At 36.7% G+C, this 17,549-nt stretch overlaps 2 protein-coding genes across 3 annotated transcripts; both read left to right on the top strand.

Annotated features, from left to right (window-relative positions):
• The first annotated feature begins 2,234 nt into the window (after positions 1-2,234).
• On the top strand, positions 2,235-7,629 carry trim108 (tripartite motif containing 108). Its single transcript, XM_027146651.2, has 6 exons — positions 2,235-2,722; positions 2,852-2,947; positions 3,509-3,742; positions 3,952-4,022; positions 6,474-6,589; positions 6,732-7,629. The coding sequence occupies exons 1-6, from the start codon at positions 2,291-2,293 to the stop codon at positions 7,277-7,279; spliced, it is 1,497 nt and encodes a 498-aa protein (XP_027002452.2). The 5' UTR covers positions 2,235-2,290; the 3' UTR covers positions 7,280-7,629.
• Positions 7,630-11,107: 3,478 nt separating this feature from the next.
• On the top strand, positions 11,108-16,028 carry si:ch73-86n18.1 (uncharacterized protein LOC564061 homolog). Of its 2 annotated transcripts, none has more exons than XM_027148034.2 (6): positions 11,108-11,472; positions 11,656-11,760; positions 12,029-12,187; positions 12,435-12,586; positions 13,004-13,125; positions 15,661-16,028. In XM_027148034.2, exons 1-6 carry the CDS (start codon positions 11,376-11,378, stop codon positions 15,821-15,823), a joined length of 798 nt encoding a protein of 265 aa, XP_027003835.1. In that variant the 5' UTR covers positions 11,108-11,375; the 3' UTR covers positions 15,824-16,028. The 2 variants fall into 2 exon arrangements, with proteins under 2 accessions (XP_027003835.1, XP_027003836.1); XM_027148035.2 differs by having other exon boundaries at positions 11,623-11,760.
• Positions 16,029-17,549: the final 1,521 nt, after the last annotated feature.

The raw sequence follows: 17,549 nt of genomic DNA, 5'->3' as shown, positions 1-17,549 counted from the left end.
CTGTCTGTCAGCTCATATTTAGAAAAGGGAAGATTGTGCTTTCCTCTCAGTGTGTGATGCTGCATGTACAAGCTAAAATCATGAATATTAATAGTCGCATTAAAATTTTAAATTGTGTGGAAGCCTCAGCTTTAGCCTCTTACTACCTAATATATATATACCGTTTCATATAATTTAGCAACCCAGGTCTTTGTGCAACTTTGAAAAAAAGACTCTAACCAGCATGAAGTCCCACACAAATCCTCCTGCCCTTTTCAACTGAGGAGATTAATCAAGAAAAAAGTCAGCGGTCAGGGAAGAAACGGAAGCCCTGGCTGGCATGAGAGATTGTGTTGACATAAAAAAATAAAAAAGAAAGAAAAGAAAATGCTAGACGAAAGACGACTAAGATTAGCAAAAAAAAAACCACAAGCACATCATTACATGTGATAAAATGTATAGCACATTGCCACCCAATCAGTGAAAGCCAATGAACCCAGACGCCTCTACAGAGATGGATTCATGGCTGATTTGGAGTCGACTTTGTACAGCGTGAACATCATGAAACATGAAATTCAGTTTATGAAATGTAAATATCTACACAAACAAGTCTCTCCAGAGGAGGCTCAGTGTGTTGTTTTTATTCAGCTAGCCGAGGTCTATTCTTGCTCCATTGACGTCCTTTCAAAATCGGTGTAAATAATGACATTTTCTCTTTAAAATAGCTTTTGCAAATAAATAAATATTTGCTATCTTGGAGAAAATGGTAAATAGATCACTCAGGTTCCGAGTTCAGAGAACTTTGAAATCTTCTCATAGAGCAAACTACAGAGATAATAAATAACCAAGGTAAGCCCCAGATATAATTTGCACTTAATATAAAGAGTTTCTTAATTATTCGGAAAACTCTGCTTATTTTGAGGAGTAGCACCAGGTTCTGAAGTAAGAAGGAGCTGAAACTGAAAAGGTTTGTGGTCTCAGGACCAAAAGGAGGAATAAAGGCCATGATTCATACATCGGAGACCGAGATATTAATAAGAGCTCTTGTCATGCCCCAACCAGAAACCTTTATGCAGGTAGGCCAAGCAAATGGGATAGCTCACATTAAATATATGATGCAATATATGCTGTATATTATTCAAGGTATAAATACTTTATACAGTGGGCAGTGGTGGCTCAACTGGTGGGCAGTGGTGGCTCAACTGGTGGGCAGTGGTGGCTCAACTGGTGCGCAGTGGTGGCTCAACTGGTTAAGGCTCTGGGTTGTTGATCGGAGAATCGGGGTTCAAGGCCCTGCACAGCCGAGCTGCCACTGCTGGGCCCTTGAACAAGGCCCTCAACCCTCCCTGCACCTGCACTCTGACCCCAACCTCCTTAGTTGGGGTATGTGAGGAAAAGAATTCCACTGTGCTGTAATGTATATGTGGTGATAATAAAGGCATCTATGCCCCATTCTATACCATTAATTTATTAAATTCTGTATTGATTTTCTATAAAACATCTTCTTGCTGTAAGGTAAATCAAAAATTTATATGACTCACCTGAACAACCCCAACACTTACCCCAGGACGGTGTTCAGAGTTCAAAATTCAGCATCTAACACTATCAACACATCCAAGCTAATCTTGATGCATCACCATGGTGTTATCTGTAACCTACTGTAGCTAATGCTGTTGGAGGCATGCACAGGTATGCAGATAAGGGTGAAAAGGGAAAGGGAATACTCCTCTCTGCAACTGGACCATGGACATTCTTACAAACAGACCTCAGTCTGCCAGTCAAAATCACCTCTTCCAGTCTCACTCACAACACTGGCTTTCCCCAGGGATGCATATTGTCCCCTTTCCCTCTTCACTCCCTCTTCACCCATATCTGCATACCTGTGTTCTTATAAAAGTAATAGTAAAAAAAAAAGAATATTTTAAAAGAATATTTACACTAAAATGATTTGTTTCGTACTGCAGAGCATTTTTTCTATCAAAAGGAAGGACTGTGCTTTTTCTTTTTGTTGATTTTGTATGTAGGTTCTAGGGATTTAAACGATTCTACATCTGAATATACTCAGTGTTGTAAATATGAGGCAATTCTTGTCAAAATTGACATCCCTAGCAGCCAAAGATTTGTTCAGAAAGACCTGTCAATATTTGAGCAGAGATATGGAAAATATGCCGTCTACGTCATGTGGGACTACAGAACAGGTTTGACATCTTTTTGTACCAGGTACAATAGCAAGTAGGTGAAAGCTAAATCATAAGTGACTGGACCGAGAAAGGATCTTTGTCTTGAGCGACACACTTGTGATCCTTTTAAAATGTATTCATCGCTGTCCTGGCAGATCGAGTGTTCAGTATGTTTGAGTGATCTCACCGATCCAGTGACGCTATCCTGCGAGCACTCTTTTTGTCGCCAATGCATCACCGGATACATGAACAGCAGCCTTTGTGCAAACCTCTGCCCTGAGTGTCGCAGACCTTACACTGAGAGTGATCTGCGCTCCAGCCGACTTCTGAGAAACATGGTGGGTGTCGTGAGACAACATCTTACAGCACAAGAGCAGATGGAATCCTCACCCACACAAGCGCCGCAAGCCCTGAGTGAAACCCTGTTTTGCACCGAACACGACGAGAAGCTGAAGCTCTTCTGTGAAACAGACCAGAAACTTCTGTGTGTCATGTGCCGGGATGGAGACAAACACAGAGGTCACCATTTTAAACCTCTAAAAGAGGCTGCTCAGATCATCAAGGTGGAATTCCACAAAACAGTCTGAAACAAATTTCCTCTGGAATTCTGGACAGATTTCAAACAAAAACTTTTTCTCTTTCATTTCTATCACTGAAATGTTTCGTTAATGTGTAACTGTCTTTTTGTATAGGGGATAGTAAAGGGTGCTGTTGGATTCCTCGTCAAGGAGAACGAACAGCTTGACGTTATGACCCAGAAACATACAACTGAGATCTCTAAGACCCAGGTAAATACTCTTTTATACAGTCAAAAGATGATCTCATAGATGTACACGCTCATCAACACCAAATTAGGTCTTCAAACTTGTATTGCTCTGAAAACATACACTGTCTATTTGCTCTAGTATTCATTGGTATACATTTGGAAAAGAAATGGACTTAATTGTTATTATATCTCATGAAGTTATACATATTCTATGATATTCAACAGGGTGTAGGTGTGGATCATTATAACTTTGTAAGTGGATCGGATAAGTAATCACATCGCTGCTGTGAAACTAATTCTGGTGTAACCAGTCGACACTGAAAGTCATGTAATTATTCATATGATCTCATGAGGATAAACCTTCTTAATAGCTAAAAAACAAACAACAGTAGCATCATGACTCAAAACCAGTCTGGGACAGGCTCAGTTTTGACTCATGGGCTTAAATATTAGACACATTGTGTAAATCAAATGGTAAAATCCACTTCAGTCTAATTTAGCCCATTTGGTCAGAGCTGTAACAAAAAATGTGTAAATATTCAAGTGTAAAAAATTGTAAATAATACCTCATTAAACCCCACAGATGAGGTCCAAAGAGCTATCAGCTCAGATATCTGCTCAGTTTGAGGAGATGCACCGGTTCCTAAAGAAGAAAGAGGAGGAAATAAAAAAGCAGTTGGAGGCTCAAGAGCAGGATGCCATCAAAATCCTGTGCAAAAACACATCCGTCATCAATGAAAGTCTGATGGAGGGAAAAGAATTAGAGTGTAATTTTCAGTCTGCTTTGGAAATGAATCAGCCTGACTTATTTTTACAGGTAAATCCACATACATATTATGAGTTATATTCACAGTGCATTAACCAATGTGGCAATGTTTATATTGTAATCTAGTTTTAGGTGATTTTTTAATTATTTATCGGTTATTAATTATTAATAACATATTAAATTAATGACAAATTCATTCATAAACACCTTATTTTATTGTAGGGAAATCATGACATTACTGTTTTTGTCTCCCTTTAAAGTGGTGGAACGAAAAAGGATTTCCGATTACAGAAGGAATGAAAATAAAGAACAACGTGACGCCAGATACCAAGTAATTTTTTTAATAGCAATATCAAATTTACATTTATCTTTAAGGGCTTTTCACACTGTGTGGTTCATTGTAGTAAACCCTGATTTTAATCCTGGATGGGGGAACGTTTTATGCCTGTAATTTAGAATTGGGATTAGCAACACATTTCACAACAAGCGAGCTTATGAATCCCTGCTCTGAAGCAGGACTGTGGTGCCAAATGTGAAGAAAGATGTTGTGTTGGATTGTTCTATGTTTATGTTCTGTAAAGCTGCTTTGAGACGAAGTCCATTGTAAAAAGATTGAAGATTGAATGTTATGGCTAGATGCTTAGCAACAGACACCAAATCAGGAACTGAAAAGCATGTGCATCCTATCACGTGCTTTATAGACTCACAGGAACCCAGTATGTTGTGTGAGCAGTAGTTGCAGCATCTGAGGTGGAAAAAAAAAAAAAGCCAAACGGTAACAGAAAACACAAGACGTGGAGTCAACGCTTGACAGATTTATTATTACATTTTCAGAAAAGTTGGTTCAGGACAAACTGGTCCAGAGATAACTGTCACGTTGCAGACTCAGAGGTTGGATGCAAGTACAGAGTGTGAGTTTATTGACAAATAGGAAAAGAAAAAAAACTAAACAACACTTAGTAATGTCACAAATTAGAGAAACAGAGCACATATCTCGTAAAGAGGAGGTGAAACCATGGGGCTAATAAAAGGGAAAACCAAACACATACTTGATAACAAGTGAATCACATTAAAAGAATGGTGATTGAGAATATAGGAGCACTGTCCGTAGTGTGTGAGTGTGTGAGTGAATGAGAGTGTGTGTGCCCTGTGATGGGTTGGCACTCCGTCCAGGGTGTATCCTGCCTTGATGCCCGATGACGCCTGAGATAGGCACAGGCTCCCTGTGATCTGAGGTAGTTCGGATAAACGGTAGAAAATGAATGAATGAATGAATGTTTGTTGGCCACATAAAATCGTTCTTGACTTGTCCATTGGATTCAGTGTGATAACCAAAGGTCAAGCTAATTCATCCGTAATCCTCTGGACGTGAACTGGAGACCACTACTACTGACTATATCCTCACGCCGACGTATCGAAATACATGGTTTAACAACTCACCCATAATAAACACTAACAGGCAACTGGGGAAATAGAAGGTCATTAATTGGAGGTTTTTAGAAAAACAGTCTATGGTCACCAAGATCAATATTGCCACTGAGATGTGGGACCAGGGGCGATTAGATGTGGGCAGCAGAACTAGTTTGCTGGCTGGGAGTGTGTGGGGGACTTTGGACATGGACAAGATGTTGCATAAAGTGTCAGCATGTTGTATTTCTTTCAGCATGTAAGACCACCAGTACAGAGGCTTCAAAAGCTGGTACGTCCTCTGAACACCCAGGTGAATGATGTGTGTGCTTATGTAATGAGTTTTGTGTGGAGTGTGGGGACAACATGACATTTAGGTGGACAGGATGTTGAGAGTAAACATGCTGGGGTGTGTGCAATGATCTGATTGATCTGCCACTGGATGGCGCTTATAATGCTTGTTGAGATAGAATGGATTAAATGGCCTGGGCTTGTATGTCATGAGAGTGCATACAGGACATGGTATTGGCCTTTGTTTTTGTTTTTTTTGGACCCAGGAAGGAACAAAATGGTGAAGTGGAAGCTTCAGAAAGAACAGGTTCTAGCGGTCCGAGGCATCCACCTCCAACAGGGAATATTTAACAGAGTCAGGATGCTTGAGGATGGGAGTCATAGGGGACAAAGTGTCACACAAAAGACAAAAAACATAACCAGTAACAGTAAGTAAGCTCGGGTAAAAATGCAGGAGCAGTCACAAAAATAGGAATAGGCAAAAATATCGTGAGATTCAAAAGTAATGGAACACATACACAGGTACAGAAAATAATCCAAATTGGGGAAAAAAAAAAAACAGACAGGCAAAGTCAAACAGGCAAAGGCCAATCTGGGTGAAAACAGTAGAATCCAAGCAAATATATGCATATATATATATATATATATATATATATATATATATATATATATATATATATATATAAAATTAGAACAAGGTCTTTAAGGTAGTCAAGCCAAGTGTCAAGCCTATTTTCTTACTAAAGTGAAAGTGCGCGACAAGCCATTATTGCTCATGCGCTGTATTTATCCACTCATAATGGTTGACCATAAATATGCAAATAAGAAGGTTAACCCAGGGTTTATGTGCTGTGTGAAACATCAGACTACGAAATGATCATTAACCCTGGGTAAGGTAGGATCGGTGTGAAACGTAAAACAAAATAACCCAGGATTCTAGGATTCACCTATTCACCCAGAGTACACAATGAACCACAGTTGACTATTTTAAGTGTTTAAAGGCCTTTAAAGATTTATTCATGAATTTATTTCATCAATTGAATTAAATGAAATGAATTTATTAATGTTGTTCTTAAAATTGAAGGTACGAGTCACGGGTAAAAGGTCTTGGTGTGATACCACACTCCTTTTTTCTCGGCCCTTACGAGACTCATCTGCAGTTCTTTGTATGGAAAGCCATGTTGGGAACTGTCAAGCCAGGTACAATACTCATATCTTTAAACTTAAGACTGTGTAGATGATTTAAACCAGTGTATTCTAGTATTCATTGTCGGGTCATGGAGTCATGCATTTTTAGTTCGTTGTTCATTTCCATTATTGACACTCCTTCTTTGTACTCCAGTTCCAGAGCTCTTAAGCATAAAGGATCCTGGAGACTCGTACCTGAAAGTATCACCAGGAAGAACAAGCGTACGCCAGGCAGACAGACAATCCTATTTGTACAAGGACTACAATCCAGGTGTCATCTCTGAAGAGAGCTTCCAGTCTGGCAAGCACTACTGGGAGATAGACGTTGGGGACAAGTTAGACTGGAGTATAGGGGTTAAGACAGAGGTGGGGAAAAAATCCAAAAATTCAGTAAAATCAAAAGATCCTAAAGATGTATATTTCGAGCTTATAAATGGCAAAGGATATAACCTCAGCACGAATGATGAACAGATTCCCATTGAGGTCAAGAGAAAGCCCAGTAAAATAGGGGTCTATCTGGACTGTGATAGAAAGGAGATCCACTTCTACGATGCAGACTTCATGACTGAGATTTTCATAACCAGCTACAATTCTGACCTGCCCATCTCTATTAGCCTTTTCCCAGGAGTTTACCTGGAGGAAACAAACATAGACCCAGTCACGGTATGTTCGTATGGATTAAAATCCGCTCAGTGTCCATGATACCAGCCTAGACTTTTTAAACCTCAAACATTTAAGATGTCTTTGAGAGCCACATCTTGAATGACCTAATGAGGTAAATATTCTCAGGTTTTAGGCAAGGCTGATGTATGATTCATCATATTGACAAAAGAGGACAAAAGGGGACATACAGAAATCTAAGGACAATGATGACACCTGCATGTATTGAAATGCAAAATAATTCTCTTTTCCTTGAGAAGCTTATTAGCAAGCTGGGGAATATTAATGAGATTTGGAGGGCTGCCTCATATTAATGACTACTGGGACACACACACACACACACACACACACATATACACACACACACGCGCGCGCGTGCGCGCACCCACACACACACACATTATGGTTAGATAAATAGACAGATATGTAATATATGGGTAGTTGACAAATGACCAAGAAAAAGTACTTTTTTTGGAAAGCATAACTTTTTAAGAAAAAATACATATAAAAACATATATATTTGTGGAGTATGAAAACTGCAGTTTCAGAAAATAGTACTGGTCACTCATTTTGTCAATGACCACATATTTTTTTCACTTTTTCACTCAACAATACTGTAAATGTGTCCTATGGTGTGACATTTAAAAAGTACTAAGAAATTATATTAAATAACATAAAATAAATACTTGAGACAGAATTGTTCACATTATTAAAACATTATTTTCTTAAAGTGATATTTATTTTTACATGAAAGTACTAATTAGAATCATTTTCACCATGAATAGATGAATGGTGTCACACCAAAGGACAAAAAAACAAAAACTTCAGTGGTCTTAAAACATAGTTAAATATTTAAACAATTCTGAGAGAAATACTTACCATGTGCACTTCTCATGGCCTTCATAGGGGTCTTCAGTCACATGGCCTTGAGTGGGGTCTTTCAATTAAATGTATTTGTCCATGATATTGCCCAAATTAAAATTAGGTTTTTGCATAACACCAAAGGACATTTTTTTCTGTGACAAACTTTATGAAATTCCTACACTTTTAGAAATGTTTGTATATGAAAAGTGATGGCCACTTAGTGAAATAGACACTTGCACAATTATGCCAGGAGTGTTCATTAAGATTTTTAAACATTATTTTCTTTATTTATAAAATGTAATATTTATGAAATAATGTTGTCTACTGTCACATCATAGGACAATTTTGAGATTTGGCTCAAAGTTCTAAAAAAAACTAACAATAACTTGGGTATTAAAACAACAAATTCATATAAAACAAGAAAATGTTTAACCATTTACAGTATTCTAAATTATGAAAATGTGAAATAAATTATGTTTTATCTTCTGTGACAGTGAAAAACCATGTCACGTCAAATACCCATGTACATATATAGTATCACTTAGGTTGCACTTCACAGACAATTTGCAATGACACTAAAATCACAAGACCTAAAACCTTGTTGTAATGAAAAACCTTACAAGTTCTTCAGTTGTTCCTCTTTCATGTAAATAGTGTTATTCTATCAAAAAGGGGCTCCAAGCATCCTTACTTATTCAAAGAGGGATGACTATGCTATATGCTAGATCAGAACATTACCAAGTGTAAAAGCCTGTTAACTGAAGTGACATGGGTACTTTTCTGACATAAACTTAACATAAACATGACTTCATTTAACTAAACCTAAACTTTAAGATATTTTTTCACTCTTAAAGACAAACTCTTGCTCTTTCTCTGTAGATATCGGAGTAGACGGAAATAAGATCGACGTCTAAAACCGTGACCGCATTTGTTTTACCTCCTGTTCGATCTCTGCGTCATCTTCAGTTACACCGGCTTTCTATTAACGTGTGCCTTGTTTTTAATATTTCGTAGTTTAACACGCTTTCTGATTTTTTGTTTAAGCATTCTCTATCATTGAACATGATCTCTATCCTTGTTCAAGTCCAAGGAAAATTTCTCAATAAAGCAGAAGCTTCAAAACGCTTCAAAAGCTTGTTTATGTCTTTCCTTTTCCTTCCTTACTTTTGCTCTTTTTGGATTTTTTTCCAAAACTTCACCACCTACTGGGACCTTATGTAGGTTCGTACAAACATGCAATAAATATGACATGTACCTCAAAGATGAATTATAAATCTCGGTTTCTCTGCAGTGTGCAGCTATAACTGTCTGTTTTAAGCAAATATTTATTCCCTATTAAAATGTATAGTTGTGAGTCAAGGCTTTTTAAATCGCATTATCGAATCTTAAAGACTCGGCCGTTCTTGTTATCCTTTTTCAGCTATTCTCTCCAAAATTAAACACTTCCTTACCCCTAAGACCTTAGAAATGGCTGTTCATGCATTTATTACCTCTCGCTTAGACTACTGTAACTCTTTATATTGCGGTATATCTAAAACTCAGATTACGCATCTCCAGCTCGTTCAAAATGCTGCTGCCAGGTTTCTCTCTAGTTGTCGCAAATATGAACACATCACTCTCATTCTCAAATCTCTACACTGGCTGCTGATTTCTCAGAGAATAGATTTTAAGATTTTACTCTTTGTCTATAAGTCTCTCCATAATACCACTCCTCTCTACCTATCTGAAATTCTTCATCCCTACGTTCCTATTAGAAGTCTTCGTTCATCTGACCAGGCTATGTTGGTTGTCCCTCGTGTACGGCTCAAGCGTAGAGGAGAGCGTGCCTTTTCTGTGGCCGGTCCTAAATTATGGAACTCCCTGCCACTAGAGATTAGGATGGCACCCACCATTTCTAGTTTTAAGTCCATGCTAAAGACCCACTTATTTTCTCTAGCCTTTTCATGATTGCCTAGGATTTTATGTCTGTTATATCTTATGGTTTATATCTATATTACTTTCTTTTAAACTGGTTATTTTATTTTTAAAATAATTCTTATTTTAGTTTCTTGAACAAATCTTATTGTGTATGTGCGTATGTTTAAGTGTATCTGTGAAGCACTTTGGTCAGCTGTCTGGCTGTTTGTAAATGTGCTATATAAATAAACTTGAACTTGAACTTGAACTTGAACTTGTCTGGTCTTTTGGGTTACATGAACATTTGATTATATTGTCTTCTGGTAAAGTAGGTTCCTGTCTTTTGTATACTATCTGCTTAACTCACTTTGTTCTATAGTAGTGTAACTTTGAACAAATGTTTTAAACTCATGGTATCTTAAGTATGTAACCTAGTGAACCAGCATTAATGTATTCAATGTTAGAGATTTAAGCACTTATGTACGTCGCTCTGGATAAGGGCGCCTGCCAAATGCTGTAAATGTAAAAAAAATGAACGTGTCTCTATTTCCACATACAGAAACAGGAACAAATCAGGGTTCATCATAAAAACTGCACTCTCATGTTAAGCCCAATCCTGCTTGATCCAGATTACTCCATTTCATGTCCATTTCCATGTGCTGAGTCATGGCTTAAACTGGACTTTATGTATTTGCACAATATTATGTAAACTTCCCCTGAACTCATCCCCTTTCCCGACACTGCATGATTGGATTCATTTACGCCACTGACAGAATTCTACAAATATAGCTGGGGATTAATGAAGTGCTGTGGTTTGTTTATGTTACAGAAAATCTTAAGATTTGTTTCACACTATGTGAGGATGAATATAAAGGCAATCAATGTCTTTATCAACCCATGAATACACAAATAAACAAACTGACATTGTTGACCTCACTTTTTATGTCATAACTGAATGATTCATTTTATCACTCAAAGCAAAGTTGCGAAATTCTTTTTTTTTTTTTGGAAGGACATTTTATTCTTTTTAGGATTGCTCAACCTGTTTTCTTTCGCCTTTCCCACCACTTCCTGCCCTCCTCCTAAATCTCGCCCACTACTTTCTCCTTCTGCATTTTCTGTGAGTGAGAGTTCACAGGCACATGGCTTACACATGGTGAACGTGACTAGGTGGATAAACATTGGCAGGACATTGTGAGGGGAAGCATAAGGAAAATATTTAAAGATAAGCCCTGCCTTCTCAACAGTTTGGCTTAATTAAACTTGCAAAAACTATTTGAATCAAAAACGTGGTTACAGGAGGACTCTGTGCTCCTAATATACAGGATTGTATACAGGATTGTATGATTAAGGATTTGGGTGAACTAGGCATTTAATCATGGAGGAAAACTACAGCAGTCTACATGAGTTCACAGAGGATTGTCATTCAACCAGAGGAAACAAACCTATACTTTACACATCAGACAACGGACAAGGTAAGACAGCAGTGTGTGTGTCTGTGTGTGTGTGTGTGTGTGTGTGTGTGTGTGTGTGTGTGTTGTGTATAAGAAAACACCAGGTTCATGATTCAGCAGATGATCAGATACTTGAAGAGAAACGTGTGTTTTTCATCCACATGGCATCAGACTTTGACCTGTCCTGATATCTTTCTGGTGTAGCCGGTTCTCTTAAGAGATTGGATCGTATGAGGAGACCGATGGTGATTCTCCTGATCGTCACACTGCTCGTTTCGTTCTGTGTTAACATAGGACTGACTGTTTTCTGTAAGTAACACACATATTCACTTACTTTTTTACTCAGTGCTGGTTCACATTTACTCACATTAGAGTAAGGATCTCTAAAATAGTATTCACAAAGCTTCACAACAAACTATAGCACTAAGAAGTCATGTAAAGTAAATAACTAAGTAAGGCATTTTCATGAATATATCTGTGACCAAATATAACTGCAAAAAGAACTGGCATATATTATATTATATTATATTATTCCTCTCTCTCTCTCCCGCTCTTTCTCTCTCTCTTCTATTTTCAGTGGTTAAAAGGAAACCCAGCAGCCCCCCCTGTGTGGAGACTACAGAAACTCCGCTCTCTGAGTCGCAGATTCAGTCTCTAAAACTTTCGTCCCTGCAGAAGCGCTTCTCACACCTCTGCTACAATTACATCGCCCTCGGAAAGACCTGTTCGGCAGAAGGTAAGAAACATAAAAGTGTGTGCTGTACCATTTCTGAATGATCCAACTGAGGCACCTGAATGCAGCAGAGTGGAAATGTATCCACTTTTGAAGTAGCATCTAGAAGTGTGCTGTGTACCAAGAGTTGCACTGACAACCATTCTGTTTTTCTACACTAAAAGCTAGACGTAGATCATGCCTACATGTCGTTCATGTATGTATTTCACAAAAGTTCTTTTGTTTGGTTTGCACTTTCTGTCTCTTCCAGTGAAGCAGTGCATGCCGTGTCCTGATGGCTGGAGACATATAGAAGACAAGTGCTACTTCTTTAGTGATGACAAACTAGACTGGGTCAGGAGCAAGCAGAGCTGTGTGTCAATGGACAGCCAGCTAACAATACTTCACACGCATGAGCAACATGTACGTATAAGTGTGTATGTTTTTTATAACAAACCAGCTGCAGATTCAGAACTTTATCAGTACTTTATTAATGCTATAATGATTAAAATAGAGTGGATAAAAGAAAAAAATAAATAAATACATAAACAAACAGCAGCAAACAGACACTAATACATCAACATCAGCATGCCAGTAACCAGTGCACAGATCTGCTTGGAAAAAGCAATTTGCTGTGTGTAAGGGTTCTCTTTCTAGATGTCTGTCAATATTTAGTAGCTTGAAAGCACAGGAATAAAAGAATTAGTATGTCTTTCAGTTTTCTGCACAGGCATGTAGTAGCACCAGTCTGAGGGCTGAATAATAGATTGCGTTTAATGTGTGTACTTGCTAACAATTTATATACATATCTTTTCTTTCTTTTCTTTTTTTTTAACGTAGCTTGCTCTGGAGAAAATAGCCCGCAGTTTGAGTGGGTTTGACTACTATTACTGGATAGGCCTGTCAGACATCGATGAGGAAGGCGTGTGGAAATGGGTGGATAACTCACCAGTCAATAAAACGTAAGACCGCACAAGCATAAACAACACAAAAACATACATGATACAGTTGAGGTCATAAGCAAGCTCGTCTTCTGAGGTATATGCGCCTTGCAGAAAATGATGCAGAAACGATCACAAAATGTTCATAATTTTGTTTTAAATAAAAAAAAATAATAATAATTAATATTCTGCCCTAAATAAGCTATTTCACCTAACAAATGTGTGCAATATTACTGCATATTGTTACCTGGAAGAAAAAAAAACACTGATTTTTAAGTCCTACATGATTCTTACATGTTTGTCTTGAGCAGTTAAACTGCCTAGTAAAACCCTAAAAATCCTCCATGTCCTGCACATTATTTAAGTCTTTTCCAACACATGAATTTGAGATTCATCTTTTCACACTAAGGACAAATGAGGGACTCGTTCACAACTAATACACAAAGTCGAAACATTCGCTGATTCTCAAGAAGGCAAAACGGTAAATTATGATCCAGGAGGTTGTAAACGTTAGAACATTATTTATAATTATTAACATTTTGCACATTCTGCAAAACTTATAAACACACACAAATGTGTCAAAGCAAAACAAAATTTATCTGAGCCACTACTTTGAAACAATGGTGCACCGCATCAATTCAGTCAAGGGGAGTTTATTACATGCTGTATATCAATGGGATTTTGTCACCCTCATCGACTTCCCCTTGAGGGAACTAGATTTGTAATGTCCTTTCCAATAGTTCATTAGCTCGAGTGATGTTTGTTAGATGGCCCGTGGAGTCAGCTTGACTATAGGAACACATCTAACCCAGCAAATGGTCTTCTTCACTATATACAGGCTATAGGAGGTGGAACAAACACATCATCTAACAGCTCAGTTTAAACTATAGGTAACGTCTACAGTCTGATGTACATCTGGTCATCTAACAAACTTTGCATCAGCTAAAGAATATTGTTTTTTAAATATCTGTGATATTAGTGAAGCAACATGTAAACGTCATCATTATGCTGGTTGTGTTTAATAATAAACATATAGTAGTTGCTACATAAATTATTGATATTAATCCTATTCTCTAGAATATATTATTATTACATTAGGGAGCAGATGAAATGGCAAATTATGTGTGTGACATTAATTGTTTTTTTACCTCAGCATTATAAGAGAATCGGTGTTGTTTTACTGAATATACTGAATATAATGCAGGTTATACTGAATATCAGTATAGATTAATATACTAAATATACTGCTGGTTATACTGATTTTCAGTATAGAAGAGTATATTGAATATACTGCTGGTTATACTGAATGTCAGTATAGATTAATATACTGAATATACTGCTAGTTATATTGAATATCAATATAGAAGATTATATTGAATATACTGCTAGTTATACTGAACGTCAATACATCTGAATATACTGAATATATTGTTGGTTATACCTAATATCAGAATATAGGAATATACTGAACATACTGTTGGTTATACTGAATATAAGTATAGATGAATATACTGAATATACTGCTGGTTATACTGAATATCAGTGCATCTGAACATACTGAATATACAGTATATGCTGATATTCAGTGTAACAGCATGACTGTGAGTGTGGTATTACTTTTATACAGTGGTTTTATAAACAAGAAGTACTGTAACTGACAATTTGTTTTAATAAATAATTATATTTGCTCCAAAACGGAAAAGCGTCCCAAAAGAAGCTGCACTCTAACAAGCTCATATTAATTCAAATTCGAAAATTATGATTTCAATTTTATTTGTCACCTACACAATCATTTGTTCATTTTCATTAAAGGTTTGTTGCCATTCCTTTTTCCTTTACACCTCCATCTGACCAACTTTTATGTTTCTTTCAAGTCAGGAGTACGATTTATGTCATGCCAAGTCTGTTGACGATGTCTCCAATGCTACTGTAATAATGGTTCAGTTAACTGTTTGCTAGAAATTGGAATTTTACGGTGTGAACACAGAAGAGTGGAGCGATACACATTGTAAGAAATCCCAGCACGGTTATACTAAATACAAGCAATCTCAGAACACCACTAGCCAAAACAATTAGTGAACCAGAACTGATTGTTGTATAACCTTTTCTAATTTTACTTCAACAGTAATACAACCTCCTTTCCCTATTTTAGGACTTTTTATACTTGGCTTGGATTTGAGTGTTAAAGGATTTAGACTTCATTAAGTCATGAAAGCTGCTTATTTGAGAGAGTCTTGACTGGGATTTGTTGATTAGTGACTTGACTCTAATTTTGGTTAGAGTAGTTAGAAAACTGATCATATTTATTAGTTATTAAATAACTGTGTGTGTGTGTGTGTGTGTGTGTGTGTGTGTGTGTGTGTGTGTGTGTGTGTGTGTGTGTGTGTGTGTGTGTGTGTGTGTGTGTGTGTGTGTGTGTGTGTGTGTGAGAGAGAGAGAGAGAGAGAGAGAGAGAGAGAGAGAGAGAGAGAGAGAGAGAGAGAGAGAGAGAGAGAGAGAGAGAGAGAGAGAGTTATGTTTTTCTTTGTTCCCTGAGCTCTTTGTTGCTTCCTCCAGGTACTGGAATGAATGGGACGGAGAGCCCAATAACCACCAGTCTGGAGGGCTTCACGGCGAGGACTGTGCCGTGCTGAATTCTCACTCGAAATCTTGGTATGACGTTCCTTGTGACAACATCTACAAACACATCTGTGAGATGGACGCCATTGTTGTGAACTGATTCACAGTGCCTTTAAATATAGAAAAATATAAATTTTCTGCAAAAACACTGAATATTAATTTTTTTAAACTTTATAATCTTTATAAACACTGAATGTATATCTTTTCAAATGGAAGGAAAAAACAGTTTTGTCCTTTGTATACTTTTGATTGTGTTCTTTTGTACCTTTGTGCTTATTCTTCAAAAATAAAGTGATTTGAAAGAGTTTAAGGTGGCCTGTAAATAAAGGTTGCAACACTGAATAAGGGAGACTTTGGACAGATTTGGATTAGGTTTGTAGCATTAATGTCAGAAGTGCTAGATCAGATTTTTGGGCTGATACAGGGAACAGGAAGTGAAAAACAAAATCGGGATTGATTTGCTTGCTTTGTTAGGAAGTTAAATTTTTTACAAGTATGAGGATATATATATATATATATATATATAGGTTTGCCATAATCATAATTGCAGGTTTGGAACACAACTCAGAGTTTTGTAAACATTTAGTAAAAATTGTAAAATATACAAATTACTGAATTTATTATTATTATTATTATTATTATTATTATTATTATTATTATTATTATTACTGTAAACACCTAGGTAATGGTGTACCTGCAAATATTTCCACAGGTTGAAAGTTGAGCTGTGAAATGCTGATATTTTGCATTATTTTCAGATCATTATCACATTTTATAAGATGCGGCGTTAAAACATGAGATTCCTGATAAATTAGGCTGAGGATGCTCATCTGACTGTGCTGTCTCAGACACTGCTGCCACTGACTAAGCACCTCCTATACTTTTGTCAGGAAATTTGTCCATTCTGTTTTAGAAATGACTTACTTCTGTCAAAGGCTGCATGTTGTATTTTGCTAACAAGGTTGAAAGTAAAAGGGTAGAATAATGATGCAACTTATGCAACTTCCTTTAGAAACTTCCTACTTTCTAAAAATTGTCCTTAGGGTTGAACGTGTAAAAGTAACAGGGTTGAGGGAAAGTTTTCATAACATATAAGGATTGTATTGGTTCTTGTGGAAAATATTATGTCTTGTGAAAAATATTGGTTCAAGCATGAAAGAACAAACTTTATTACAAAAACACAATAAGAAGGTTGTGTAGTATTTTAATGATTATTTAGACTAGGTATAAATTAGATTAGGTAGATCACACTGAGATGGACAAATCTGTTTTTGCTGTTTGCTTTTTTCTCTTGTTTTTGTAAATCATCCACATTGTAGGCTGTTGTGAAGGACGTTTTTCTCGTGTTATTCACATTAAACTTCACATGCATATATTTTAATGTTATATAAGAGCCATTTGATTTCATTACACAAATTGAGTTGATATATTTCATTTTCGACAATTGCATATACACTAAAGTGAGACTCACACATTGTTTTCCTATTACACGGATAAGCTTTAACTTTTGGGAAGTTATTATTGTCATGTATTTATCTACAGACTTCAGAATGGTTTGTGGCCTGTATCTATGGCCTGTATTATGTGTAAAAAACTACTATTACAACACCAATTAAAAGTGTCGTTATATATTCGCAATAACAATGTGCGATGATCTTATATTTATTTGTTACCACCTCCATCCTAAGTTACATACTTAAGATACCATGCGTTTAAAACATTTGTTCAAAGTTACAATGAAAAAGTGTCAAAGGTTGTTTTTTTTTTGTTTTTTATTTTGTTTTTTTAATGCATTCTATTTTCTATATATATATATATATATATAT

This window comes from Tachysurus fulvidraco, chromosome 3 (assembly GCF_022655615.1).
Source record: "Tachysurus fulvidraco isolate hzauxx_2018 chromosome 3, HZAU_PFXX_2.0, whole genome shotgun sequence".
Classification (NCBI taxonomy): Eukaryota; Metazoa; Chordata; class Actinopteri; order Siluriformes; family Bagridae; genus Tachysurus; species Tachysurus fulvidraco.
This window is presented reverse-complemented; position numbering and strand designations above follow the sequence as displayed.